Here is a 27,332-nt window from a genome sequence, read left to right as displayed (position 1 = left end):
TTTCCCCACATTGTTTTGGGGGTAGGGCTAGGGTGTTGCTTTTGTGCTGGTGGGATGGGGCCCTGGGCAGGCCTGTGAGAGAGGCCCAGCCACAAATCCCCCCACCCCACCACCCTCAACCCTGCAGCCTTTGTTCAGACCCATTAGTCAAGGGAGGGATTGCTGTAGATTCCGTACTGGCTGGGGGTGGGGTGTTGTTGTGGGGTTGGTGCCCCCTGGCCCTGTGTGGCACATTCCAGGCCCTGCCCACCAAAGGGAGGGTTTGGGATCAGAAACTAGTCGGGAGACTGTGTCCCCGGCCCAGCTTTGTCATTCAGTCATCCAGTGACCTTGAGAAGTTTCTTCTCCTCCTTGGGGCGCAGCTGCTTCTCCTGCTAGATGAGCCATTAGATTAGCTCAAAGATGGCAAATAGGTTTCCTCTTGGATGCAGCTCATATCAGTTCATGGTGGCACTGCCTGGAGTGCTGTGTTAGGAAGGATTCTGAGGCTGCGTGGCAAGGAGCAGTGGGGGTTAGTGAGGTTGGTAATGGATTAGTGATGCCTGCCCTGGGCTGGGGCACAGAGTGTGGCATATTGTCTGCCTGTGTGGAATGTGGAGCACAGCAGAGGTTCACACAGGGAGGACAGGCAGAGTGGAGACGGGGGTACGTGTGCAAGGAGGCGAGCTTGGAGAACTTCTAGTAAAAGTTGGCGGCTTAGAAATGGAGTCTAGAGGCCTGGCCTTGCCTTTCCATCTGAGTAACCTCAGGTGACATAACCCTGGAGCCTCAGTTTCCCCACACGTATACAGGATTGAGGACACATCGGGAAGACCTTTCCTGTAAAGATAGTGACCCAGTGGTGACAGCTGTTGCCTGGGGTCTTCTGTCTACTGTCCAGACGGAGAACTGAGGCCTTACTATGTGTCCTCATCACACAGTCAGGCGTGGGAGCCCAGCAAGGACCTAGGCCAGGAGGCTAAGGGAACTCCGAGGGAGGCAGGGGCGGAGTCCCCAGGCTGCAGGGGGCAAGAGCTGCGGTTGCCCTTCAGCTCTGCTGGCCCCTTGCTGGACACCCAGCTAATGGGCAGCGCAGGGTGCACCAGGCAAGCGGAGCATATGTAGAGGGAGCGGTTGCCACCACTTCCTCCTCCCCCACATCCTAGGACCAATGTGGGCCTGGCCTGCCAACCTCATTTTCCATTTCACCTCCCCAGGTGAGTGTTCCAGAAACATTCCTGCTTCTAGGTCTTCATTCCTGTGCTCTCCCTCCTAGAACACCAAAGTCTTCCTTCCTGGGCCCTGTCTATCTGCTCCTGCCCCCTGAAATACCTGCTTTGCCTTTCCGGGCTATCTGAGCTCTAGCCTCCCAAAGGCTCACCTAAGTCACCTCCTCCATGAAGCCTTCCTGGATTCCCCACCTGTACATAATCTTCCCTTGTCTTGTGCAGCAGCTAGAAGGGTCTTTGTCGAACAAAATTCCCATGATGGGCCTCCCCTGGTGGTGCAGGGGGTTGAGTGCAGCGCTATGAGGCTGTCTGCAGCCTCTGCAGCGCGGGTTCGATCCCGGCCGGCCGCGGAGATACCCACATGGTGCGGCAGACCTCTCCTGTCTCGCTCGCTGCTCCCCTCAGCAGTGTATTTCAGTCAGTCTGCCTGTTCTGCTCCCCACTCTGTCTCTGGTAAATCCTCTCACCCTCCCGCACCTCTGGCCTGTACCCTGGTTCTTGTATGTATGAATAAATACAGACAAGCTTGGGGCACCCTGGTCCGTAGCGGGCAGGCAGCAGGCTCGGGGTGACCTGCCAGCGAGACCCTGGCAGCTGAGCTCTTGCATCTACTAATCCGGTAGGTGAATGTTCTGGACACATAGGAGTTTCTGGGCTGGAAGGCAGCCCAGTGTCTCCTAAGGAGGGTGGGGGCCCAGTGGCTAGAGTCACTGGGGAGAGCACATCCCCCACTCTGGCCATGACTGTGGCTGCTCCTGATGGTGGCACCTCCCCCAGGGCTGGGGCCTGGAGGCTGCAGAAGGGAAAGGGAGCAGAGCCGTCCCCTGGTCTGTGCCGGGCAGGCAGAGGCGGAAGTGTGTCCCTCACTGCTGCAGACCCTCCCTGGGCATGCTCAGAGGGAGGCCCCTTGTGACATCTGCTAGACCAGGCCCCTGAGCCCCAGACCCTCCCTGCTCACACCGGCCCTTCTCCTGGAGAGGCAGGAGGCCGGGTGGGCTTGAGCCCTGAGTCCCCACGATTGGCTGGGCTTCTGCTGCCTGTTTCCCCACCTAGAACGTGAGGGAGGGTGACAGTCACACTTTATGGGAATATTGCGAAGACTGCATGAACTAAAAAAAAAAAAAAAAAAAAGAGCCACATACAGCGTTTGAAACAGTGTCGGGAAGGCTCTCTCTGCCGATGCTTGACAATAACACCCAAGCTCTCGTCAGCACGGCCCTGCGCCTGAGGGCCACCTCTTACTAGGTGGATGGGGAAACTGAGGCCCAGATGGGCGGAGCCTTTCATTCGCTCATCACGCTCACTGCTGAGCTACGACTGGGCAGGGACTCAGCTGGGACGTGTCCTCAGCTCGGGGAATGGCAAGGACAGAGGCAGGGCTGAGGCCTGGGCACAGGCTGGGAGCCGTGGGGTGCCAGAAAGGGGCCAGGGCACAGAGACGTTGTTGAGGCCCCCTCAGTAAAACCCAGACCCTGGCCTCCTGCTGGGGGGGACTCCCTCCAGGGAGCTTATAAAGCCTGGAAGTGATCTTTTCTTGGTGAGAAGTGCTGTAGACCCCAAAGAGATGCTTTTTGGCTCATTTTGGGTTGTGTTCGTGGGGTAGTGGGGTCATTCACTCAGTGCCTCCCTCCAGCCTACCTGGGTCTAGAATGGCTGTAGCCCCCAGGGCAAAGCTGGACCAGGTGCCATGGCAGACATGGGTGATGGATCACAGATACAGGGCTCTGGATTTGCCTCTCCCTCCGCTCCCACGCTCTGGGCAGCTGGTGCCATTGCTGCTGGCATACTAAGGCCTGGCCTAACCCCCAGCTGCCGGGCCAGTCCTGACCGCTCTTCTCTCCATCCCCCCACCCTGGCCCTTTGCCTGGGATGACACCTGCCCCCAGATGCCCTGCCCACTTTCAGAGACGCTTCCTCACCACGGCCTCCCAGTGCTATTTTCCAAGCATCCCTCAGCACACGGGCAGCGGGGGAATGCACGGATGCCTGCCCGCCCGCCCTTGGGAGAAATGGGGCCTCCTAGTCCAGCCTCCAGGCGCTTCTGAGCCCAGCCTTCAGGGCTGCAAACTCTTCAGAATGAAACTCTCCGGGGCTGGAGCGGGGAAGCAGAGGGAGGGACATGCTGAGAGCAGAGGGCCACAGGGGACAGGTTTCCTGTCACCTGCCACGTTCCTGGGTGCATCCAGCTCCCTCCTGAGTTCCCTCCCCCTCCCCCTCTCTCCTTGCTTCCTCGTGCTCCCTACTGTGCTGGGTAAAGCTCCTCCCTCGGGTCCCCGCGTCTCTGACCTGATTTCTCCCCAGCTCACTGGCACCAGCCTCGTGGTGTCCCTCACAGTGCCAGGCACCTTTCTGCCTTGCCGTTCCCTCTGCCCAGGTGTCGGCGTCCAGTGCCGGCCCTGGAGGGGCGTTGCCCCTTTCTCCAGCACCATCAGGCTCGTCTTGTTTTGTGCTGGCGTCCCGTGGCTGCTGCACGCAGGGGAAGCAAGGCCCGGGCTCGGGTGTGAGTCTGTGATTTACCCCAGGCTGCGCAGCGAGTGGCAGAGCCAGGATTAGAACTCAGGCCTTGGTGTGGATCAGGGCCCAGGTCCAGAGAGCCCAGGCCCCAGTTGTCAGGAGCAGAGGTGCTGGCCCAGGATGTGATACCCCAGCCAGCACCAACTGGGCGTCCTCCCGTGCCAGGCTCCACTCTGGATGCCCGCAGCACGGTCTGAGCTGCAGGCGGCCCTGGGCCGCGGGCGCTTGTCTGTATTTGGCAGAGTGGGGAGCCTGGAGGCTTGGAGAGGGGGGGCCGGTGTGGGTGTGCAGTGGCCCCGGCCCTGGCTCTTGACAGGCTCAGTTCTGCACGGCAAGGGAAGGCTGGTGCCCACAGTGGGGCTGGTTCATGAGCCGCAGCAGGTCCCAGCCCCTGAAGGCATGAGAACAAAGGGGACCTGACCCCCAGGGAGCTCAGCCCCCTCCCAGGACATAAACAAAGCGGGGGTGGGGGTGGGGGGGGGCCAGACAGAGCTGGGGCTGGTGTGTGGCATTGTGGGTAGCGGGGTTTTTTTTCCCCTTCCAGTCTCTGTTTCTCCAAGTTTTCTGAAATGCTTTTCTTCCTTTGCTGTAACCAAATAACCCAGCAGTGTTGGCACAAAATCGTGGTGTCACAGGGGCTATGCAGGCGCCTTGCCGGGGCCGCTGTCAACCCGGGGCCCTCCCCGCCGCTGCTGCCGGGTGAGGACGGGGCTGGTCAGGAGGCGGCCTCGCCCCGCCCCACCCCGCGGGCTGGCACAGTTGTGAGGCCCACACAGAGCGGCCCCATCTTACAGGTGACGGACGAGACTGAGGCTCGGGGCCGCCGTGTCTCCGAGGCCCCAGCTCAGGCCTGCGGGCTCCTGGTCCGGGAAACCCCACGAAGCTGAAGGCCGTGGCGGTGGGGGAAGCGCGGAGGGAACAGGACTTGGCTTTGTCCTCTCCGACGTGCTGGGACCCTCCTCCAGGATGCTCTGAAGTCAGGCCTCGGGGAGCTCTGGGAGGGGACTGCCACGCGGAGGGAGTTGTTTGAAAAGATAATGGGGCGATGATGCCAAGGCTGCCGCGGCCCAGCTGCGTGTGTGATTGCAGCTGGGGTTGTGCTTTATTATTTCTCCGTCTATTTATTTTCCACCTTTCATGCTGCAGAAGAAGCCGCGGCGGCCCTTAACCCTTGGCACCGAGGGAGTCGGTGGAGACGACGCAGGGCCCGCTTCACGCAGGGTCCCAGGGTTGGTTCCGTGGGAACCCGTAGCACTGCGTTCTGGAAAACCCTCCGGGCCGGCCCTCTGGGGCACCGAGGGCAGCGCTGGGCTGGCTCTGGGCCCTCGGAGGGTGGAAGCCGAGTGGGATTTTGCACATTGCAGCTGCTTGGCGAGTGGGCGTCCCTCACGCACGTACGCGCCACATTTGTTCAGTCTCTTCTGAGTACCTACTGTGCGCCTGCCCAGTGCTGGGCGCTGAGGGCAGCGGAGACTGAGGGCTCACGGTGCCCAGAGTCTCCTGGGGGACACAGGTGTCCCCGAGGCTGCCGCAGCTGGGCAGATATTTGGCCGTGTTTGGGGGACACGGAGCCACAGGCATCTAGCAAGTGGAGCCTGGGGTGCTGCTCACCGAGCGTATGCGGAACAGGGCCCCGTGGAGAGTCCCCCAGCCCGGTGTCCACACTGCCCGGGGTTGGAACCCTGCGCTGGTCTGTGCCACTTACCACACCCGAGGGAACCGAGGGGCATATGGGGGGAAGGGAAAGGGGTGCTTGAGACCCCCTCACTGGGCACAGGACTGGGGCACAATGCCCACATCGCGGGCATAGCGCCAGGCTGCTTCCTGGCGACAGCAAGTCTGGAGGTGAGAAGGAGGGGCTGGGAGAGGCCCTGCCAGGGCGAGGTGGGGTGGGGGGGGGTCCGTGTCTCACTCCTCCTGGTGTGAACTTCGCCATGAGGATGGGGGCAGGGCGTGTGCCTGGGGGTGTCCGTGCAGGTGTCCCCGCTCAGCCAGCTGTGGGGACACGGGCCACCCCGCAGGACTGACCGCACATGAAGTCCTGACCCTGGACAGCAGCGAGCTGGGGGTCTGGGGACCACTGGGGTGTCTGGGGCCGTTCAGACCTCGCCCTCTCTGCTCCACGGAGGCAGGGTGGCCCCCTCCTGATGGCCCATGGGGTGATGCAGTGTTCGGGTGGCCGCCGTGTTACCATGCGTGTCTGTGGGGGCGGAGGCAGGGCGGCTTGCTGGAGGGGCTGCGGCGGGGACCTGGGAGGCAGGAGCGCTGGGGCTGAGCCCTGTCTCTGCTTGGAGCTGACTGGGTGACCTTGGCCAGTCTCTCCCTCTCTGGGCCCCACCCCTCATCAGTGCCCCAGGCAGGTGGGACCCATCCGCGGTTCCCCAGCTACCCACGGGGAGCCTCAGGCCCTGGCCAGGGTCCTTGGGGCCCGGGAGAAGAGACCAGACTTTGGACTTTCTCTCCACGGTCCGTGCCGTGCTGGGGACGTGGGGGCGAGTGTGTACAGAAGTCACAGGGCCCGGGGGAAGGGTGGGCCTGGAGCTGCTTTCTGGAGGACGTGCCATTGGGGTGCCTGGTAATGAATGGATCAGCCAGGTACCTCACTGGCAGAGGCCTGGCAGGTTCTAGAATGTGTGGCTGGGCGTGGGCTATTGGCAGTGGGGTGGGGGGTCGGCAGGAGGAGGCTGAGATCCCATAGTGACAGGCTCTAGGGGGTAACTGGGCAGGCCCCCCTGAAGGTTCCCGCTGTGCCTTCCCACGCGCCCCCCCAAGGCTGCAGGGCCCACGCTGGGGCCCACATGGCTGTGCTCAGGGCTGGCAGCTCTCCACCGCACCCCACCGGAGGCCTTTTGTTTACTCCTTCTTATTGTTTGTGATCTTTGAGAATCCACAGTGGAGAAATGAGTGGGCAGGGGCGTGGGCCTGAGGCTCCTCTGGCAGCGTCCAGGGCGGGGACTGCGGGACAGGCCTCCGCACAGCCACTGAGCCCTGCAGCCAGCCCCACGCCCCTCTTGCCCAGGACCACACTGGCCCGGGGCCTGAGCTCACGCACCCAAGTGCTCCTGCTCCTTGGCTGAGCGCCCTGGCCCTGCTGTGAGGACACGTGCCCCCAGCACCCAGCGAGGAGGCGCTGAGGAGGGCCGCAGAGGGGCAGCCGGGGTCACGGGTGCCCTAACCCGAGGCTGCCGCAGCCGGGGCAGGGCCCGTCCACGAAGGCTCAGCTCGGTGCTGCTACCTGAGCCTAGACGGAACAGGGCCCCGTGGAGAGTCACGCAGCCCGGTGTCCACACTGCCCGGGGTTGGAACCTTGGGCTGGTCCATACCACTTACACACCCGAGGGAACCGAGGGGCATATTGGGGGAAGGGAAAGGGGTGCTTGAGACCCCCTCACTGGGCACAGGGATGGTGCCGCACACCTCAGCCTGCCGGGCGCAGCTCGTGTTCTCGTGGCTTCTCAGCCAGCCCGTGCCGAGTGTGTGGCGCCAGCATCTCCCCTGACTCTGACTCGGGGGGTGGGGAGTGCTCCCCTTTTAGAGAGGATGAGCCTGGCTTGGAGAGATGAGGGTGCTTGTCTGGGGTTGCCCAGCGCACAGGCACGGGCTGGGATTTGAACTGCGAGGCTGCATTGCCACCAGCCCCCAGGCATCTGCAGGGCCCTGGCCGGGCACGGGGAGTGCAGGTGAGGTGCAGCCAAGGTCCCCCACCCCATCTTGTACCGCTCCAGGTCTGCACACACCTCCCTGGGAACCGGGGCTGGGGGTGCAGATGGGGGTGGGTGCGGGCCTGTGGGAGGAGCCAGCTGCCAGCCCCATATGGTGGCTCTGCCCACCGTTGCCACCAGCACCCCCAGCCCTCTTGGCAACGTAGTGCAGGGGGCTGAGTGGAGATGGGGAGGCGGGGTGTCTCGTGCAGAAGCCCTTGTTCAGGCAGGCTGTTCCCATCAGTTTTCGACCCCCGTGTGGAGCACAGACTGATCACCAAGGCCCCAGGCGCGGGCTCTGGATTGGTTCCCATGGCGACGCTTATCCTCCTTATGCAGATGAGGTTTGGAGGGGCCGTCACCTGTCCAAGGTCACCTGTCCGAGGTCACGCAGCTGGTGGGGGCGAGTTGACATGGGTCCAGGCCTGTGATTCCAGGTCTACGCTGTGACCCCGTGAGGCACTCTCGGGTCAGGCCTCCAGGATTCGGGGGCAGCGAGCAGGGTCCCCTGACAGGTGGCTGCTGTGGCGCCTCCTGAATCCTCATCGCCCGGTCCATTCCCGTCAGGTACAAAGGCTTCATCAAGGATTGCCCCAGTGGGCAGCTGGACGCAGCCGGCTTCCAGAAGATCTACAAGCAGTTCTTCCCGTTTGGAGACCCCACCAAATTTGCCACCTTTGTTTTCAACGTCTTTGATGAAAACAAGGTGAGCGGGGGAATGGAGGGGGCTCGCTGGTGTACCCCACCCCCACCCCGGCAGCTGTGCGCTCAGCTCCCGCGGGCACCCGAGCGTCTCCACACCCACTCCCTCCTGCTGCTGTTCCCTGCTGGGAGGGAGCACGCACACGCGTGCACGCGCTCGCACACTCACAGGCGTGCGTGTGACATGTACCTTCTGAAACACACGTGCACATCGCCACAGTCACACACGTGTATCCAGTGCCTAGACTCACACCTGGCCGGCAGAGACGCATGCCTGCACATACGCACACGCACACGTGTGCACACACACGCTGTGGCCTTTTCCTGTAAGCACAGAACACAGGTGCCCCGGGGGTGACGTCAGGATTGTCCCTGGCTGCTCACCAAGCGCCCCCTCTACGGGACTGTTTTCAGTGAGGCCGTGCAAGTCCCTGCGGGTGTGTCCTTCCAAGCCCTGTCTTGCACATGGGGAAACTGAGTTTCAGGGGGTTCAGTCCTTTGAGCCTGGCTTCTAACACTGAGCATCAGGCTTCTGAGGCCTGTCCAGGTGGCCCTGTCCACGGCTGCCCCGGCACTTGGTGGTGCACCGTTCAGGGCTTATTGACCTTGGCGCCACGTCCCAGGCTGTCCACTGGCTTTGCCCCCAGGACCCCAGGCTGACCGGCCCTGTGGGCGGAAAGAGCCAAGGCCTCTCAGGCCTGTTTCCTCATTTGCAAAACTAATGAGGAAATTTGAGACCGTCTTTAGAGCCCCTGCCCTCCTCACAAGCCTGCGCCTGTGGCTCCAGGTCAGGGAGGAAGGAAGGGTCTCTGGGGCTCTTTCCTGCCCGGACCGGAGCTCGGCGGTGGTGTCATCTGTCCCTTCACGGGTGTGGAGTCTTGAGTCTCCCTTGGCCTCACCTGCCTCCCTGTCTCTCCTGCCTGACCTGCCCCCTCCTAGCACCTCTCCCCACCGTCCTTTGCTCCCGCCCTCACCCCTGAGTGCCCGTCGGCCGTGGGTGTGTGGCCACGGGTGCCGCTGCCCCCACTGCCGAGGTCCAGTCTGCACAGGTGGCCCGGCGCTGACCCCGCCTCCCTGCCTCTGTCTCCTGTCAGGACGGGCGGATCGAGTTCTCCGAGTTCATCCAGGCGCTGTCGGTCACCTCGAGGGGGACCCTGGATGAGAAGCTGCGGTGTGAGTCCCCCATGGGTGCCTTGGGGTGCTGGGCAGCGTCAGGCTGAAGGGAGGCAGCCCCAGCCCCGCCAGGCAGGTGTCACCTGGCAGGTGTCAGCCGGAGCTGCTGGGGCAGGTGCTGCCTGGTGAGCTCCTGTGGCCACACAGCTGGGCCAGGCTTTCTGTGCGGGCTGAGAGGGACACAGCCGTCCAGCCCCGGGAGCACGGAGGCGGCTGAGCGGGAGGAGCCAGGCCACTTAGGTGGGTGGACAGGGGCAGGAGCAGAGGTGGTTTTCAGGCAGGCGCAGGGCTGGGCGTGTGGGCAGTGTGCATGGGCTAAGAGACTTACATCCAACCCCGGGCCACTACTGGCGCCCACTGGTTGGGTGACTGGGCCATTACTCACTCGCTCGCTCACCCACCTGTCATCAGTGCCGGGCCGGAGGCTGCGTCCACAGTGACTCAGATGGACAGGCCCTGGCTCTCCTGGCTGTCTGCCCTTGGGGGGGGCATTATTCAAAAGATGCCCCCCAACGCAGCCCAGGCAGGCAGGAAGAGGCTGGTGTGAGCGGCAGGAGAGAGGCTGACCCCGGTAGGAAAGAGCTGGGCTGGGCCGGGCGGGGAGGCGGGAGGGAAGCGTGTCCAGGCTGGGGAGCAGCACGTGAGGCCCCAGGGGCGGGAGAGAGTCAGAGGGGAGCCCGCGCATCATGTGGGGGTCACGGGACAGGGTGAGAAAGGGAGCCCGCAGGGGAGATGGTAATGGGGGGCCCCAGCTCCCCAAGGGAGCCCTGCCCTGCATTTTCTTTTTTCTTTTTCAAACCGAAAGAGGGTTTTATTCAGATAAAAGCTTTCTTTCCTTCTCCCTGAGCATGTTCTTTTATTGTCTGAGTTGACCATAGTGGGACCCAGGGTGGTGCGGGGGCAGGGGCGGAGGCTGGCTGGTGGGGAGCAAGGGGACCCCTCCTGGCCCAGCCCGTCCCCGCTGGCCTCCAGCCCCCAGGCCTCCGGTACAGACCCAGCGCCCCTCCTCTGAGTGTCTTTGCTTCTGACCCTGTTGCAAGTGTGTGCGTCCCTGATGGAGCTACTCCTGGCTGCATGAGGAACGGGGCTGTGGGTCACCGGGGGTGTGCGGAGGTGCAGGGGGGAGGGACGCGGGGGGCTTCTGCCCTGGGCTCAGGGTCACTCGCCCTGGCTGCTTGACCGCAGGGGCCTTCAAGCTCTATGACCTGGACAACGACGGCTACATCACCAGGAACGAGATGCTGGACATTGTGGACGCCATTTACCAGATGGTGGTGAGGCCTGGGGCGTCCCCAGTAGACGGCGGACATGGCCCGGAGGGAGCACCGTGCGTGGCCGCTGTCCTTTCCGGGCGACTGCTTGGGTCGCCTGGGGCTGGGGCCGGGTGGGGTGTTCCAGAGCCGAGTGGCCAAGCTGGTGTTGTGGGGTGTGGGAGGGAGAGGTGGGCCACATCTGAATCAGCATCGGCCGGGGGAGCAAAATTCAGCCCGCGAACCCCCGGACCAGCGTGCCGTAGCCTGGCCCCACCTGCCTGTCCCCGGCAGGGGAACACCGTGGAGCTCCCCGAGGAGGAGAACACCCCTGAGAAGCGGGTGGACAGGATCTTCGCCATGATGGACAAGGTGCGGCAGGGGCGAGGCTGGACCTGGGACCGGGGCGGTGAGGGGTGGGGGCGCCCCAGTGGGCCTGGTGTGACGTGCCCCGCGGCAGCCATCCTCGTGGACATCACAGTTTTATCTGAGTTTCCCAACACCTTGTTTTTAAAATTGAGGTCACATTGGTTCACAACACTGACTGTGATTTAGGGGTGCAGGTTCCCAGATGGATGTCACCCCACCCCCAGGCACCCAGCGGCGCATTTGTGATGTGGGGCTGGGGGCTGCTTTGTGACGTGAACTGTGGACGTGGCAGTGGGTCTGAGAGCCGTGGCTGGAAGTGGGGCCGAGTGGGGTGATGCCCACAGCAGGCCCGGGAGGTTGTCATGACAACTGTGTGCGCTTGACACAGTCACAGGTGCTGCTGGTTCCGTTAGGCGCCTCCACCTCGGTTCACCAGGGATAGAAAAGCTCAGTTCCAATTAGAAGTCGGCGAAAAGAAAGACCTCATTTTCCCCATCCGAGTTCCCGGGCCCGCTGAATTCCATGCACCGACCCCAGGCCCAGAACCCGCTCTTTTCACCCCAATTATTTATTTTTTTATAATCCAAGTAACTTTGTTTCAAATGGGCTGCGCTGGGAGGTGGGGGAAGCTGTGTGGCGTGCGTGTCGCCGTGACCGAGGCTGATCTTACATTCTGTCGGGATGAGCAGCTGCTCTGAAAGCTTTGAACTTGAAGCCTGTGCTTGGTTAATTACAAAGAGAGCTGAGCGCATGTCAGGGAGGCCCGGCTGCTGGTCTCCTGGTAACAATCAAAAGATGTGTCGAGAGCGGGAGGCAAAGCCTGCAGCCTCCTCCCGGGGTGACGCTCTGTTATTGAATCGATTCAGCGCTGCCAAGGCCACCCTTCTCAATCCCCCGCACCTCAGCTTCTACCTCCCTTATTTTGGAAACAAAGGCTCCTCCGGGACCAGTCTGGGTGTAGCTTCTGGTTCCCCTCGCCCCCTGGAACCCCGTGTAGCTGACTGGGCTGCAGTTTCCTCCCTGGTAAAGTGAGGTGACAGCTGCACCCTCTTAGGGCAGCTGTGCGAGGCCCCCCATGGGTGGTCCCTGAGGCCTTTTCCTTTCTCAGCCTCCTTGAGAAATGATACCCCCAGGGCTGGGATTCTGCCCAACTCCACCCCCCTCGCCCCCCAACCCACAGGGCCTGGCCCAAGTCCCTCTGTTTGAGCTGCACCCGCTTCCTTCGGCCTCCCTGGTAGACCTGCTCCAGGAACAGCTAATGCCTTCCAAGCGTGAGCCAGGCTGTCGGGCCGTAGCCCTTGGGATTAGCACACTTAGGGGAATTAGTGGTGACAGCGGTGGCCCATGGATGGCACGCTGCAGAGCTCTCTCCACAGCTTGCGCTCAGGGGTGCGCAGCCTGGTGCCCGAGGGAAGCCAGGCAGCAACCCCCAGTCCCCAGAGGAGGGACCCGGCATAGGGAGGTGGGTCACATGCCCAAGGTCACCCAGCCCGGAGTGTCCGGCTCTGCCCCAAGCAGCTTTCCTGCCAGCTGCGTCCCTTCCCCTGACAATCAAGGAAGCACCCTTGGGACCAGCCCTGGGCCTGGAGAAGCCCGAGACCCCCAGCCCAGGGGACCGGCTGTGCCTCCGCCTCAGCCGCCCTTCTCTGCTTGCAGAACGCCGACGGGAAGCTCACGCTGCAGGAGTTCCAGGAAGGCTCCAAGGCGGACCCCTCCATCGTGCAGGCGTTGTCCCTCTATGACGGGCTGGTATAGTCCCGGCCGTGCCCGGTGAGTGGGGCACGCGGGCGGGGGCGGGCCGGGGGGCGTGTGGGCACGTTGGCCTGTGCTGGGGTGTCAGGGCACGCGGGCTGGGGGACGGGACGGGGAAATCAGCCCCAGGACACCTAGGCTTGGCCTAAGGCTCAGACTTTCCCAGGGGGATCTGAGGTCTGCCTGGTGCTGGCAGAGCTGGGAAGGGCGACCTTCTCAACAGCCAGAGCCCCTCAGTTTTTGTCATTTTTATATCCCTCAGGTTCAGCCTGAAATTTGAATAGACGCTTCCCTGGACTGAGGAGAGGGGCCGGGAGGGGCCTTCTCCTTCCTTCTCTGAATGGCCGTGGGAGGCCTGAGGCCTGGTGCTCTTAGCAGTAGCTCAAACGCGGAGTCTTTCTGCCCCACTACGGAGAGCAGCTGGCAGCGGCCCCTCTGGCCAGCAGGGAGCTGTCTTCCTTTTTGCCTTCTCCACTGTCCTTCCTCTTCTGCCTCTTCCCTCTTGTGTCCCCTGCGCGGGCTGGGAGGGATGGGCGTGAGGCCCCGAGGACCCTTGTAGCCGTAAACGCCCTGCGTGTGTCCTGGTGGACAGGAGGCCTGCCCTGTGGCCGTGTGAGTCCTGCTTCTATTCACCTTTCGTAGATAGTATTGATCAGCCCTTCCAAGGGCCACACCGTTCCAGGCTCCCCGAGTGTGCATGGGAGGACGCCCGTGTCCTTGTTGGCGTCGGCATCGGCAGAGTGGCCTTGGCAGATGTGTAATGACCACGTGTTGTCATTTCAGCTTGCATTTCTTTTTTTTTTTATTTTTCTTTTATTTATGCATATAAGAGCTGGGTGTGGGAAGTGGGGGGAGGATTCACCAGAGACAGAGTGGGGAGCAGAACAGGCAGATCTACTGAAATACACTGCTGAGGGGAGCAGCGGGTGAGACAGGAGAGGCCTGCTATGCCATGTGGGCAGCTCCCTGGCTGGGGATTGAACTCAGGCCGCAGTGGCTGGTGATAGCTTGATAGCATTGAGACTTTAACCCCTGTGCCACCAGGGAGGCCCTTCTCTTATTGTTATTTTGCACAGGAAATCCTTTTTCATGGAAGAGACAGTGAAAATATGTTGAGAAGGAAAACCTCATGAAACATTTATTTAAAAAAATAACACCTTGGGCTTCCCCCGGTGGCGCAGCGGTTGAGTACTGGGCTGAGAAGCTGCCCGCAGCCTCTGCAGTGCCGGTTCCATCCACGGCCGCCGGCGAGGGTCCCACATGGCGCACAGACCTCTCCTGCTGCGCCCGCTGCTCCCCTCAGCAGTGTACTTCGACAGTCTGCCTGTTCTGTTCCCCGCTCTGGCTCTGGTGAATTCTCTTGCCATCCCTCGCTTCTGACTGTACCCAGTGCTTGTATAAATAAATAAATAAATCTTTAAAAAAAATGAAAACAAAAGCAACAACCTTATCTATAACCCAAGCGTAATCACTGTGGACATTGTGCGCACGCTGGTCCATGGTCTGATTTCTCAGCCCCTTTTGTGGATTATTTCTCATGGCCTCAGTGGCAGCTGTCACATGGCATGCTGCTTTGTCTCCTCCGGGTCGTGGGGAAAATTGGGGCAAACCCAGATTCGGGTACACCCTCACAAGAAAAAGTCACGTGGTGTAATTACTCTCTTTTAAGCACGGGAAAAATCTTGAATCACCCTATTTGTTTTCCTCTCACCATTTTCTATTAATCTGTATGTATCTATTTCCTCTGCTGTATGAGTTTGTGAGCATATGTTGTTTCCTGTTGTGTTTTTCCTAATGAATAACTTACAGGAAATGTTGATTTTTTTTTTCTTTTGGAGATTCGATACTCAGAAAAGAGGCTTTTCATGTGTTTTGCTGTTCTAATGTTCATATCCCGTTGCGTCCACACTGACGTTACTAAAAACGACCCGTGCGGGCATGTAGAGCCCCCTCACCAGCCCCGCGGCAGCTGGGAAAGTGTGGCCTTATTTCCTGATCTGCTTTTCAGAGTGACCAGATCCATCTTTCCGTAGCTCTTCTGACCATCTCCTTCCTTTCCCCAGACTTTTCCTGGTAGGCACTCGATAGTGTCCACATCCAGTTTCTGTTCCATCATCTTTGTGATGTGGTTGCCTTTTCAGACTCCTGATGCATTATTAATCTTAGGTAAACTACCGTTCTGTAATTCACGGAATCATTCGGGGAACTGAGATTGTGCCTGTTTCCTACAGCAGTAAATGTTGTTTGAGGCCATCCTTTTTATCAACTGCATAGTATTCCGTCATAGGGCTGGGCCATAGCTTAACCAGGAGACACTTAGGTTGCTGGAAATTTTGGAGCGGGTTATAAAAAGGAAATCTTCCTATTCACAGGCTCTGGTAGAGAGACTAGTATTAGCTCCAGGCCCCTTTCCCAGGTTCACAACCAGCAATTCACAGCCCATCTTGTACCATCTGTGCCCTCCCCCACAGCCACCTCACCAGGTTATTGTGAAGCAAATTCAAGACATCTGATCCCTTTATACACCCATTAATCAAAGTAGACTGAAGCAGTGATGACAGGATCCAATCTGAAACTGTCAGGTCATTTCCTCGCTGTGTGATGGTCACTGAGTGTAATTACCAGGTGCTACAGCCCCCCCCCCACCTCTCCTGGGCTCCATGCCACAACCTGTTGGGACCACCTGGCACAGAGGCCCCTCATGGCCCTGAACGTCGCTGAGGGAGTCTTGCTGGGTCATGGCATAACTGTACGTGTGACTTTTTGAGGAGCTACCTGTTTTCCACGGCAGCTGTACCCTTTGACCTTTTTTTTTTATTTTAAAGATTATTTATTTATACAAGCACTGGGTACAGTCAGAAGCGCGGGAGGGTGAGAGAATTCACCAGAGCCAGAGCGGGAAACAGAACAGGCAGACTGACGGAATACTCTGCTAAGGGGAGCAGCGGGCGGCAGGAGAGGTCTGTGTGCCATGTGGGACCCCTGCTGGTGGCTGAGGATCGAACCGGCGCTGCAGAGGCTGCAGGCAGCCTCGTATCCCAGCGCTCAACCGCTGTGCCGCCAGGGGAAGCCCCCCTTTGACCTTCTTGTGGGCTGTGGAAAGGGCTCCAGGTTCTCCATCCCCTCACCAACACTTACTATCTTCCGGATATTTACTGTGGCCATCCGAGCAGGTGTGACTCGTGGATCCAACGTGCATCGTGGGCCTGATGTGCATTTCCCTAGCGGCTGGTGCTGTGGAGCCTGGGCCCGCGTGCTTATGGGCCATTCCTTGCATTGTTTTTGATGGCCTCCAGGTTTTTAATCCTCTGAATCCATCCTAATTTATTCAACCAGTCCCCCGATCCTGGACACCAAAGTTGCCCCCTCCCTTCTTATTTTCTGAGTAGCAAGTCTCCCTTAAAATTAAATACTAAAGTGCTAAGTGGGTACATGAGAGTCTGAGTGCCTGTCCAGGAGCTCTGCTCATAGTGCCCCCTGGCCCTGTGCCCCGCCAGCTCCTAACCGGCCCATCCCTGTGTCTTCCAGATACCTGGGAACCTCTCACCTCCTCCCTGCCTTGAGACCACCTCCTCAAGGGACACCGCCCTCCTGTGTCCACCGGCCTCCCTCACCCTCCACACCCCGCCGGGCAGCCCTCCAGCTGTGCGGTCTGGCCCTCCTCGCCCCTGCCCTGCACCCCATGCCGCCTGAAGCCACCGGCTCCAATCGCCAACCACCTCTGCTTGCGCGGAAAGCGCCACTGGGAAGGGAGCGGCTCCAGCCCTGCACAGCCAAGGACTTGCTGCCCCGGCAGGCGTTCCTCCCGCTCTCGCGCGCGTGCTTTTGTTTTTTTTATTTCAAACAGACATTGTAAACGGAAAAAAAAAAAACCAACTACCTTCTGTCCTAAAGATATGGACTGACAGATGGGGAGAAGGCCTCGGGTCCGGGTCCCGAGAACTCTGCCTCGTCCTTCGGTAGCCAGAGAGGCCACGGGAAGTCACGGCCTCAGGTGCGGGTGGGCTGGGGTGTCTGGGGAGCCCCAAATAATGATCAACACTATTCGTCGTCTTAGCAGCAAAACCACCTGCGTGGCTAGGATGATTAATTCTGATGGATGATTTTTTTTGTGATAACAGTATTGTGCTTTTTGTGGGGAAAGTGAGGTTTTTTTTTATACATATGTAATTGATATCTTATTTATTGGTTGTTAACTATTGCTGCTGCCTCGTGTGTCCTCAGCTCCCAGGGATGCGGGGCCCACCGTTTACATGTGCACGCCTTCACCCACCTGCCCGCGCTTGGGAGGATGGTGGCCTGCAGTGGCCAAGAAGCCAAAAAACTTCTTTTTTTGTGTTTTTTGTTTTCTTTCCAGATGCCATGCTTGATGTTGGAGAGGGGAAGGTGGGTTTCTTAAATGGCTGATGCACTGTTCCCTCCAGCCCGAATGCCTCCACCTTGAACCCCTTCTCTCTGCTCCCGCCCTGTGCCCGCCCCCGCGCCCACAGCATCTTCCCCGAGGACAGACAGGGCACCTCTTTCTGTCCCTCGGCGCTGGCTTTGGTGTTTTCCACAGCATGAAGTTTGCAGAGGCTTGTCCTGTGGCCAGGAGCCAGGACGGGGGGCTGGTTACAGTAGCAAAGGGCAAGGGAAGGGGTGTCTCTGCAAGCACGTGAGCAGAGGGCCAGGCCACTTCTCTCCTGGGGGGGTTTTGAAAACAGCCGCTGGGTCTCCTGCCCTCTGCTCTCCTGCCTTCTGTCTGCCCGTCCCGTGGACAACACAGCCACCTTCTGCCCCATCTCTGTCTTAGCTGCTGGTAGAGGCAGCTTCTGGGGCAGTCCCCACCCCAAGCTTCTAGCTCTGTCTGCCTGAGACAGAACCTCCACCAGGAAGGCCCAGGCTTTGCTTTGGGGTGTGGGCACCCCCTGCCTTCCAGGCCCAGCTACCCTTGAGGCTGGGCCGGGACCCGCTGGCTGTATCAGAAGGCCTCTAACATGCTGGGTCTGCTGCAGCTTGTGCTTCTGTGACCAAGTCTGCCAGACCCTCACTGCCAAGGGGCCCAAGTCACCCCTCTTCCCCCGCACGGGCCTTCAGGGACACTGAACCCCAGCTGGTGGTATGTAGATGACACCTTGGCCCTCCCTGCGGTGCCCCCTGGTCCCTCCTGGACTCTTGAGCTGTCTTTTTGGCCCAGCACTAGTCCACCCTTGGGAAGGCTTCTGTGATGGGGAGCAGCCCCCCCAGGTTGTCCAGGGTCACACCTGTGTCTAGAATCCCTGCTTTCTCTGTAAATTCAGCAGCCTGGCATCTCCCCCTGGTCCCTAGGAGAGGAGAGCTGGCCCTGGGTCCTGCTTGCATTGCCCTTGACCTCCACTTTGCACTTCCCCAGGAGGCAGGGGTGCCTGTTAACGAGCCCCCACCCCACAGACCCTCCACCAGAGAGCAGCTCTGCCCCAGGGGTCGTGTCATTCCCGCGGGCTGCAGTGCTCGGCCACCCCCATCCGGCTCCCTCTTCTTGCACTGCAGAGACTTTGGCTGCGCTCTGCCTCTGCTGCAAGCCCCCCCCTCCACCCGCCGGATTCTGTGGACGGGGAGCAGGCCCATTTTCATAGGTGACTCGGAAGGGTGGGCTCTGACAGCTTCCTGCTCAGGCTGCTGCCCACCAGATCCTGTGGCTCCTCCGCCTGGCCCTGACCCAGGACCCCCAGGAGGGAGATGAACTTGACCACTTGGGTAGCGGGGAGCAGGTGGGGCCTCCCCAGTCCCTTCTCTAGCCTCTGCCTGTGCAGATTTTACTTCTGGGGACTTGGAGCCATGCAGGCCTGTGGGGACAGGGAGGGGACTCGCGGCTGAGGAGTGCCCAGGGCTAAGCATGCGGGCGCAGCCATTCCAACGCCTGCGGAGGTCTGTGTGCAGCGCCTTCCCCCTGCCTCCTTGCCCTTCCGCCTTTCGGTTTGGATCCAGGGCTGTGGCCTTTGGCCTTAGCAGCTGACACACTGGCCCAAGCCTCAGACACACCTTTGACCAGTGCCTGGGTCACCCAAGGCTGCCAGCAGGGGCCCTTCTTCCTGGCAGGGTGCTGGACACTGGCCGCGTGTGCCCGAGGTTGCTGGGCAGGGGCAGCTCTGTCTCCTGCTGTCCCCGGGTCTCTCGCTGCGCAGCCTCGGGGTCTGAGCGGCGTGGGCCTTGCTCCCCAGCCCTGTGCCCCCTGGAACCCTGCCGATCAGATCGGCTCTCTTGAGGGCTTGCAGACCCCCCAGAAGCCAGGCCTTAGCCCCTCTGCACATTCTCGCTGCCTGGGCCCAGGAGGAGGTCCAGCTTCGGGCCGTCTGCAGTGGCGCTGGCCTCTTCCCGTGCTCTCCACTCCGTGTTGACGGGACCTAGGAGAATGTCAGGAGTCTCCAGTATTTAACCAGACACCATTCAGAGTGACGCAGGCGTGACCTCTTCTCCTGGAAGGCTTTGCGGTTTGACAGCCAACTTCTTATATCATACACGCGTCTAGGCTTGCAGGGACATCCTCTCTTCTCTGGGGGGCGGGAGGAGGTTGGGTGCCCAGGCCCCTAGGGGAGCAGCCTCTCCCTGGAGAGCGCCTCCCTGCCCCAAGTGGAAAGCTACCTGGTTCCCAGCCGAGAGCCTGGGCGCCACGGCAGCACAGCGCGCCCCCTGGTGGTGGTGAGCTGCAAAGGCATCCTGGGGCGGAAGAGGTCACAGTGCACTTGGGGGAAGCCAGGTGCAGGTGGGCCCCGGAGGGGGGCGCCCCGATTTCACCCAGGCCTCTGCCCCACATTAATGTCAGTATGTCTCCCGGGTGCCCCTCTTCTAGGTCTCCCCCAGGGCTAGCAAGTTAATTAGCATAAGGGCACTGTGATAGGAAGTCTTGCCCCTCACCCCTTTTTTAATATCTGCGGAATAAACCCAATGGTTGATTTTTGAATGAATAAAAGGCTTTTGTTGAATAAACAGCTGGTCCCATCTTCTGTCTTGGATCTAGGCTCAGACTGTCCACTCCCGGGGGTACAAGTAGGTCCCCACCGCCCACCCCCCACCCCTGCCTGCCCGTGCCCGCTCTCCTGGGCCCTCTAACGCCAGGGAGACCCCGGGCCCATCTGACTGGCCAGCTTCTCCCCGGCTCGGGGCGGGTCACTTCTGTGTGTTGGGACTCAGTTTCTCCTCCGGGCAGGCGGGAGCCAGGTTCGCTCAGCCTGCCCCCTCCAGGGCGTCTTGGGGAGCAGACAAGGGCGTAACAGCAGAGTGAGGGACCCGCACAGCCGTCTGCATGTGATGCCCCCACGTGGCACGCGCAGCTTTGGGAAGAAATTAGGGCAACTCTTAACCCAAAAGGAAAAAGAAGGCAGTGTCTGCTGGGGAGGCGCCTGATCTGCCTTTCCCGCCCCTGCGGGCCTCTTGGGGTGCGTCCTGTCTCGTGGGCTGGTGTGCGTCTCGGCAGCGGCAGACCCTGCCGCCGGTGTGGGGGGCCCCCGTCGCATGCCCGGCCCCTGCCCCTCCTGTATGTCGTCTGTGTCACCAGATTAAAATCGCTTCCTGACTTGTCTGTCTCCCCGTGTGGACCTGTTGCTTTGTCTCCTTCGTTTTCCTTCCATTTTAGGTTTTTTCTTCCTCCTGTGACGCCCTCTCTCCTGCTTTGGGTGTTGTCTGCTGGGTTCCCCAGAGAGAAAGGAGGTGCCAGGTGAGAACCTGGGAGCAGTGACTAAGCTAGAACATTCCAAGAGTGTCTGGGAGGCCAGCTCTCGGAGGGGGCGCCTCACCCTGTGCCACCGGGTATCGCCACCCCTGCCCCGCCCATCTCCAGGGTCCCTTGGGGGTCTTTAAGGGTGGGAAGGTGTGGCAAGGATTGGGCTAGACAGCCGAGCCAATTGCCGTGTGGAGTGGCCTGGAGGCTGGCTGGACCCGGGCCTGCCAGCGCCCTCCTGGGTCTCTGGGCGGGGAGGTCTGGGCGGGGCCAAGGGTCAGCATTTCTAAGGTTTCCGGGGTCAAGCCTGCGGCTGGTCTGGGGCCGCGCCTTGAGGCCCGGGGAGCTGTCTGCGCTGTGGGCGGCCTGCTGGGTGCTGCTTCCCAGTGCCCAGGGCCCGGCCCGTCGTTCCTTCGCCTGGACGCGACTTCTGCACCGGGACGCAGGCACCAACGACCGACGACGCCAGGTTTGTCGCTCGCCGCGTGGAGGGGTGTGGTGGGGCCCCCTCCCTATCCAGCCAAGTACTGCTCAGGAGCTGGGCGTTTGGGGAGGGGTGACCAGAAGCGCTCCCGAGCTTGACGAAGAAACAAGAAACGAAACTCGTTATTGCTCTAGGCCAAAGGCTCCTGCCCGAGCAAGAGGTGCAGGTTAACAGCTTTGATATTAGAAGCAGCTGAGGTTAGAAGGAAGCGCTGCCTGCCTACCCAGGGGGCGCTTCAGAGCCCACTGTGGGAGGGGACTCAGCGGCCCACCCCCACCTGCGAGAGGAAGCTGGAGGCCAGCCTGGCCCCCCTGGGCAGAGGCAGCACTGAGCAGGGAGGCTCAAAGATGGTGCCGACCCTCCAGGGCCAAGCAAACGGCCCGGGGCCCAGGGGCCGGCTCAGGCGGGGTCTGGAGGGAGGATGCAAGAAGGCCTCACGCCCGCACGCACACCAGAGCGGGAAGCAGCGGCAAGGTGGGGAGGCCCGGGTTAGGGGTCCAGGATCCGGAACCAGACCCGACCTGCAGGCCTACACCCGCCCCCCGCCCCCAGCACCACAGCCCAACCACCCAGCTCTGCCACGAAAGGCCTTAGAGCAAATCCTGCCGCGGCCCCAGCAGTCCCTACCAAGCAGCAGCAAGGTAGCCCACACCTGCGCCTGCTGTCCGAGGCGCGGGGGACTCAGCACCCGGGCGCCCTGCCCCGAACTCGGCCTCAGATTGCAAGGCCCGCTCCCAGCAGGAACGACACCATGTTCCCCGGGATCTTTGCAGCCAACCATGCACCTCCAGCACCTCACACTTGTCCCAAGAAAAGTGATTGTTCACATCTCGTTGCTGTTGCTGATGAACAAAGCGTGGTGTGCATTTTACGAGCTGCGCATATTTACGATCGACTGGGATGCCTTCAAGAGAGTGATTCCCTGCGAGGGCCTTTCCAGTCATAAGGAACCCTGGGGGGTGGTTTGCAGGCACATACCCCTCCCCACGAAGCTGGGGAGTAAAGAGCACAGGGCAGGCCTCAGCAAACAGGGATCTGGGAGGTCCCGGGGAGCCCGGTGGCTATGGCTGGAGGCGGCGCCGGTGCCCCCCAGGCAGCTTGGAGGACGCGCAGGGACACGGCACAGCGCCTGCCTCTGGGGCCAAACCAGGGCGCGTGTCCCTTGCTCTGGGTCAGGCTGAGGTTCCCACGACCCGGCCTGTCCTGGCCCTGCCTGCCCTGGGCGGCTTCCTGTGGGTTCAGGCCCCGACCTACCTCTCCCGCCCCACCCGGGTCACCCGACTCACCAGGGTGCCTGCCCTTCCTGGTCTGACAGCCCAGAACCTCCCTGCAGGGCCCTGTCTGTTTCTCCCCACGGGGAGCTTCCACCTGTCACCCCCGCCCCAATTCGCGTCTGCATGTTTAAAGCATCTCCCTAAATCTTATCTCCTAGAGCCTAGTTCAGAGCTGGCTGGGGCAGAGAAGGAGCTTGGGGGACACCCTGCCGACCCCTGTCCTGCTGTGCCCACCTCCTTCCTGCCAGCTTCCCGGGTCCCCTGCCCCTCTGGTGCCGGAGGGAGGATTATAGGAAATTGCCCAAGTGGGGGCAGGAGGATGGAGCAGCGCTAAAGGCAGGCGCCTCGCCCAGCCCGCGAAGCATTCTCCTTGTCTAGAAAGACCCGGGCCACTCTCCCGCAGCGCGCAGCCCCGGCCTCCTTGTGGGATCCCGGGAAGGCGGCCTGAGCCTCCTCTCCGTGGGCCGCCCCCCTAACATCCCGCCGGTTCCAGCCTGGTGACCCTGCGATCTCATGGCCTGCTCGCGGCTGCGCCCCCTGGAGGCCGGTCCCGGTGTCGCCGCCCCGGTGGCTGGGCAGGGTCTCCAGGGGTGGCCCGCCGTCTGCCGGAGGCAGGAGGTCCGAGGCGGCGGTGAGCCATCTAGGTCTGGGCAGTGGTCAGTCGCCACTGCTCTCTCCTCCCCTGATGCCTGAGGCGTGGGGAGGTGAGGTTTGTGGGGCTGGAGGCGGCCGGATCCACCAGGGCGCAGAGCAAGTAGGGGTGGGGCGCGCGCTGAGTCTGGTGGGAGAAGCCGCTGAGAGGCCGGCTGGGGTGGGCAGGGCCTGGACCGGTGGAGCCAGGAGCCGGGGTGTGCTGGAGAGGGGACGCCAGGGCACAGGAATGGAGGTGGGGAGCCTGGGCAGGACCCCAGGGCCCCTCCCGGGCAGGTCTGGAGCTGTAAAATGGGGTTGAACCTGGGCTCACTGTCATCGCACCACGTGACAGCTCAGGGAGCACCCCATCTCGCAGGGGGCCGGGATGACAAGACACTGTTCCCCGTGGAATGAGATGGAATGGAATGATGCTACTAGTAAGGTGTCTGTTTCCTCCCAAGCAGAAGCAGCTGCCCAGGCAGCAGCGCCAGAGGGCTCCTCCCATGCCCCCTTCCTCCATGCCCCTCCGGGTAGTCCACCCTCATTGCCACCCCAGAGTCCACCAGACCCCCCGTGATCCTAGCGGGAGCACCTGCAGGCCCCTCGGAGGAGCTCCAACTCCTGAGTCCGGTGACTTGTTTGGCTTTTTACAGTTGAATAAAATAACATGCGTAACACTGCCGGGCCCGAGCGTACGACAAAAAGTACGACCCAAAGAAGTGATATCAGTGGGCAGGGCTGGACACTTTGAACAGCCCCGCCCTAAAGTCACAGGAAAAAGTCCTTTTCTTTCCATGGACCGACGCTCTGGTCTGTGACCAACCCCGCGAGCAGCTGTCTTCAACTGGGAGCGTAAACTCTTACAAAGTAGATGTTAGCCTCCAAAAGGCCTCTTGTGATTAATTTTTTCTCGGTGACCAGGATGCTGAGTCCTCATAACGGCAGTGGTGTCAATGCCGCGTCGTGAGGGAGACACATGGGTTTGAAACCCACCAGTCCCTCTGAGGAGGATCCATGGTGAAAGCTGGAGTTGTAGATGTAGGTTGTCTACACCCAAACACACCCATGTCCAGCCCTCGCTCGTCCTTGTGGTTTTCTCGGGATGTTATTGGGAGGGAACATAGTGGTCATTGGCATATTCACTGCCTTTCCCCCTCCCTGATCTCCTACTGAATATATTTTTTTAAGATTTATTTATTTATGCATACAAGAGCTGGGGTGCAGGCCAGAGGTGTGGGAGGGTGAGAGGATTCACCAGAGACAGAGTGGGGAGCAGAACAGGCAGACTGATGAAGTACACTGCTGAGGGGAGCAGCGGGCGAGACAGGAGAGGTCTGCTGTGCCATGTGGGTAGCTCCCTGGCCGGCCAGGATGGAACTTGTGCTGCAGAGGCTGCGGACAGCTTCCTAATGTGGTGCTTAACCCCTTGCGCCACCAGGGAGGCCCTCCTGCTGAATATTTTGTTGCTTTCCCTGAACGTTTGAGGACTGATGAGGTTGGTGAACTGGTGAAGTTGGGACTAGTCTAAAAAAGGCTAAATTAATTTGCATGAAAAAAGCTCATTGCTCTCAGAAAGAGGGGAAAAAATTCAGTGTAGAAGGGAGAGGAGAGCTGGACAGAGAGGAGAAGAGAACTTGCGAGCGGAGCGGCAAGGCCGAGCGGGCTTGGGGCAGACGGGCTGAAGGGGGTCTTAGGAAGTCGAGTTGGGTATTATGAGGGAGCATTGCCCCTTTGCCAATATCCCATGTCTTCAGGAAACACTGGCTTTCCTTTCCCGACTCTTTGAAGACTTCGAGTTGGACTTGTGCTTCTTCAGGCTGTGCTGTAGTGCTGAGCTGGACCTGAAGGTCAGGCAGAGTCCACACTGTCTCGTCCAATGCAGTTATTTCGGGGACACCCTGCAGGAACTGGAGGGGGGTAGGTTTTCTCTTATTCCAGGCCAGAAGGCACAGAATCGTGCTCCTCATGCCAGCAGGGGAAACTTGGCAAGAACATGACACGTTAGAATTCAGGAACTCCTTGATTATCAAAGTTCCGCATTGGAAGCGGCTTGCTGCCTCCAAGAACAGGTCGTCAGCTCCCTCGGTGGGCAGGCTTTTCGGGTTACATCAAAAAACACGATTTTCCCTTTTGAAGATCAGAGCCAGGAGGAACGACTTAGGGTGGGGTCTTAATCAGAGAGGTTTGGACAAAACGGGGAAACATTGTCCCCAATACCAAGCCCAATACCAACCTTGTCCCTTCTTCTCTCCTCCCCCTTTGCTCTTTCTTCCCAATCCCTTTTTTTTTTTTTTTTTTTTGCAAATGGGGAGGAAATAGCAGGATCAATGGGAGTAACAGCTTGTTGTATTCAGCAGCCGTTGAGTGCTTGCTGGATGCCAGGTCATTTCACATACCCAGAAAGCGCCTAGCCCAGGACTGGCATCAGGAAGATGTCCCGCAAATGCCGGTATTGGACGGCCCTGCCAAGGGTGTTTTTTGCCCCTTTTAACTGTAAGTTAGTTGCTATCTGAAAAGACAGGCCCACAGTACCATCTGATGAGTAAAGCAACATTTCTGCACCTTCAGCATTTAGGATCGTTGTTACTAACGGCAGCAACCAGACCCCACCTTAAGGAGCCCTTGCAAGACAAGAGAACTTATCAATTCACTAATCGCCACCTAAACGTGGAGGGCGGCAGCACTGCTCTCCCCCCCACCCCGGGTCCCTGGCATCATTCCCTCCTGTTGCAGGTGGTCTCCTCCCTGGAGCCGGGGACCATGACTTCTGGTCTGCCCCCTTCCCAGACTATGAGTCCCACCTCCCCAGATGCAAGAGAAATTGTCCAGTAGAAACCTCCCAGGGAAGGATGTTGATTGGCTCTGCTCAGGTCACATGCCCAGCCCTCGCCCAATCGCTGCAGCTGGAGGGATGGACAATGATTCATTCAGACTCCGTCACATGACTGCTCTGGCTGGAGGCAGGCGGGTGCAGTCTTTACCAGAAGGGGCAGGGCAGTGTTCTCCACTGTTGCCCACGGAAGTGAACTTTTGCTGATGTAATCGCTGCTATGCGGCGCTCATATTTGAGTCAGAGATGATGCTTGGTGACAACCCAGTGGAAACAAGTCCCGATAGCCACTGCAGCCCATGTCAGGGTCCCGCCACGGCCCCTGCCATGCTGGGAGCTTCCTCTGGCTGCCACTGCCACCCAGAGACCACCAGCTTCTTTGTGGTTCTGATTCTGCACCCAAAATCACCGTACCCCTGCCTCAGATGCCAGCGAGGACGGGAAATCTACTCACTGGCTTTTTAGCATTTGGGGTACCCAAATTCACAACAAATGCACACGGCAGGGTCAGTTCTGTGTGTTTGTGCAACAGCCTCTAACTGCTTTGTTCCTGGGATGCGGGCGCTTCTGCTGCGTGTCACATGAGAGGCATCAGAGCGCCTTTGTAATGGGGCCATCCTTCCCATAAATCTTGTCACTTGGCAAACAACTCCTCTCCTCTAAGAAGGTCACAGCCCGATGTCTGGGCTGTGGCACATCATTTCTCTTCTTCAGATTTTCCAAATGGGATTTCTTGGGAAGCGGCTCCAGGCACCATTAATTTAAGCTTTTTGATCTGATTCCTTTTGCAATTCTCTCCTTTAATCAAAGGTCAGCTGTCACAGCTCGATTGTTGGGATCGATCTGTTTCCTAGATTGACATCATCTCGGTGACACTATGGAGTCTTTGGTGGAGGTTCCTGGGGGTAAATTGAATTGTCGAGACCTTAAAGGAGCCGCTTACCTCAGACATTAAAGGGGGTCCTGGCGGCAGGCGAATCCATCGCCCCGACTGCGGGGCCGTCTCAGCTGCGTCAGAGGCAGAGAGAGGCCCCACCGGCCTTGAGGTTGCCAACCTCTGAGACTGGTTGGTTTTCCACTTGCCCTGCCCCACACCCCACATCTTTAAATATTTTTTTGTTGTGGGAAAAGACACACAAAATAAAATTTACCATTTAAATTATCTTCACATGTACAGTTTGGTGACATTTAGCCCATTCTCAATGCTATGCAAATATCACCTCTATCTAGTTCAGAACATTTTCATCACCCCAAATGAAAACCCCCTATCCCCTAAGCAGTCACCTCCCCACCCCAACTCTGCTGGCCCCAGGCAACCACTAACCTGCTTTTTCTCTCTCTCAATTTGCCTATTTCATATTCTGGACATTTCTAGATTCCACTTATGTGATTCCAGATGAGCAGACTCACATGATGTGTGGCCTTTGGTGTCTGGCTTCTTTCTCTTAGCATTTATTTTGGAGGTTTTGGCCTCACTGATGTGTGCATCAGGACTTGATTCCTTTCTACAGCTAAGAGGCAGTTGTGGCACCGGCTATCCCCTCCTCAGTGGTGGACACCTGGGTTGCTTCCACCCCTGTGAATAAGCGACTGTGTGCACTCCTGTTTTTTTCCAAACACCTGTTTTCAGTTCTTTGGGGTATGTACCTAGGAGCGGGACTCCTGCACCACATGGCAATTTGATGTTTACATTTTTTGAGGAGCTGCCAGGTTACTGTCATGGCGCTGCCCCCTCGGATTCCCCACTGCCTGCCTCTTCTTGACCTG

The 27,332-nt window shown here is 59.8% G+C and overlaps 1 protein-coding gene across 2 annotated transcripts in view; it reads left to right on the top strand.

Moving 5' to 3' along the window:
- The window catches only part of NCS1 (neuronal calcium sensor 1), a 42,828-nt gene extending 22,425 nt beyond the window's left edge, over positions 1 to 20,403 (top strand). Inside the window, exons 3-9 of one of the 2 annotated variants that reach the window (XR_008549467.1) lie at positions 7,991 to 8,129; positions 9,220 to 9,298; positions 10,484 to 10,572; positions 10,843 to 10,920; positions 12,574 to 12,687; positions 16,198 to 16,663; positions 17,027 to 20,403. Coding sequence is in view for 1 of the 2 variants with exons in the window: in XM_037491795.2 (XP_037347692.1) it covers positions 7,991 to 8,129; positions 9,220 to 9,298; positions 10,484 to 10,572; positions 10,843 to 10,920; positions 12,574 to 12,672 (484 nt within the window). In the remaining variant the exon portion in view is untranslated. Of the gene's footprint in view, positions 1 to 7,990; positions 8,130 to 9,219; positions 9,299 to 10,483; positions 10,573 to 10,842; positions 10,921 to 12,573; positions 12,688 to 16,197 lie in introns of both variants that reach the window. The other variant, XM_037491795.2, reaches the window with a different exon arrangement.
- Positions 20,404 to 27,332: the final 6,929 nt, after the last annotated feature.

Source organism: Talpa occidentalis, unplaced genomic scaffold, assembly GCF_014898055.3.
Source record: "Talpa occidentalis isolate TD23 unplaced genomic scaffold, MPIMG_talOcc4v2.1 talOcc4.7, whole genome shotgun sequence".
NCBI lineage: Eukaryota > Metazoa > Chordata > Mammalia > Eulipotyphla > Talpidae > Talpa > Talpa occidentalis.
Note: the sequence above shows the minus strand (reverse complement) of the source record. Positions and strands in the feature narration are given on the sequence as shown.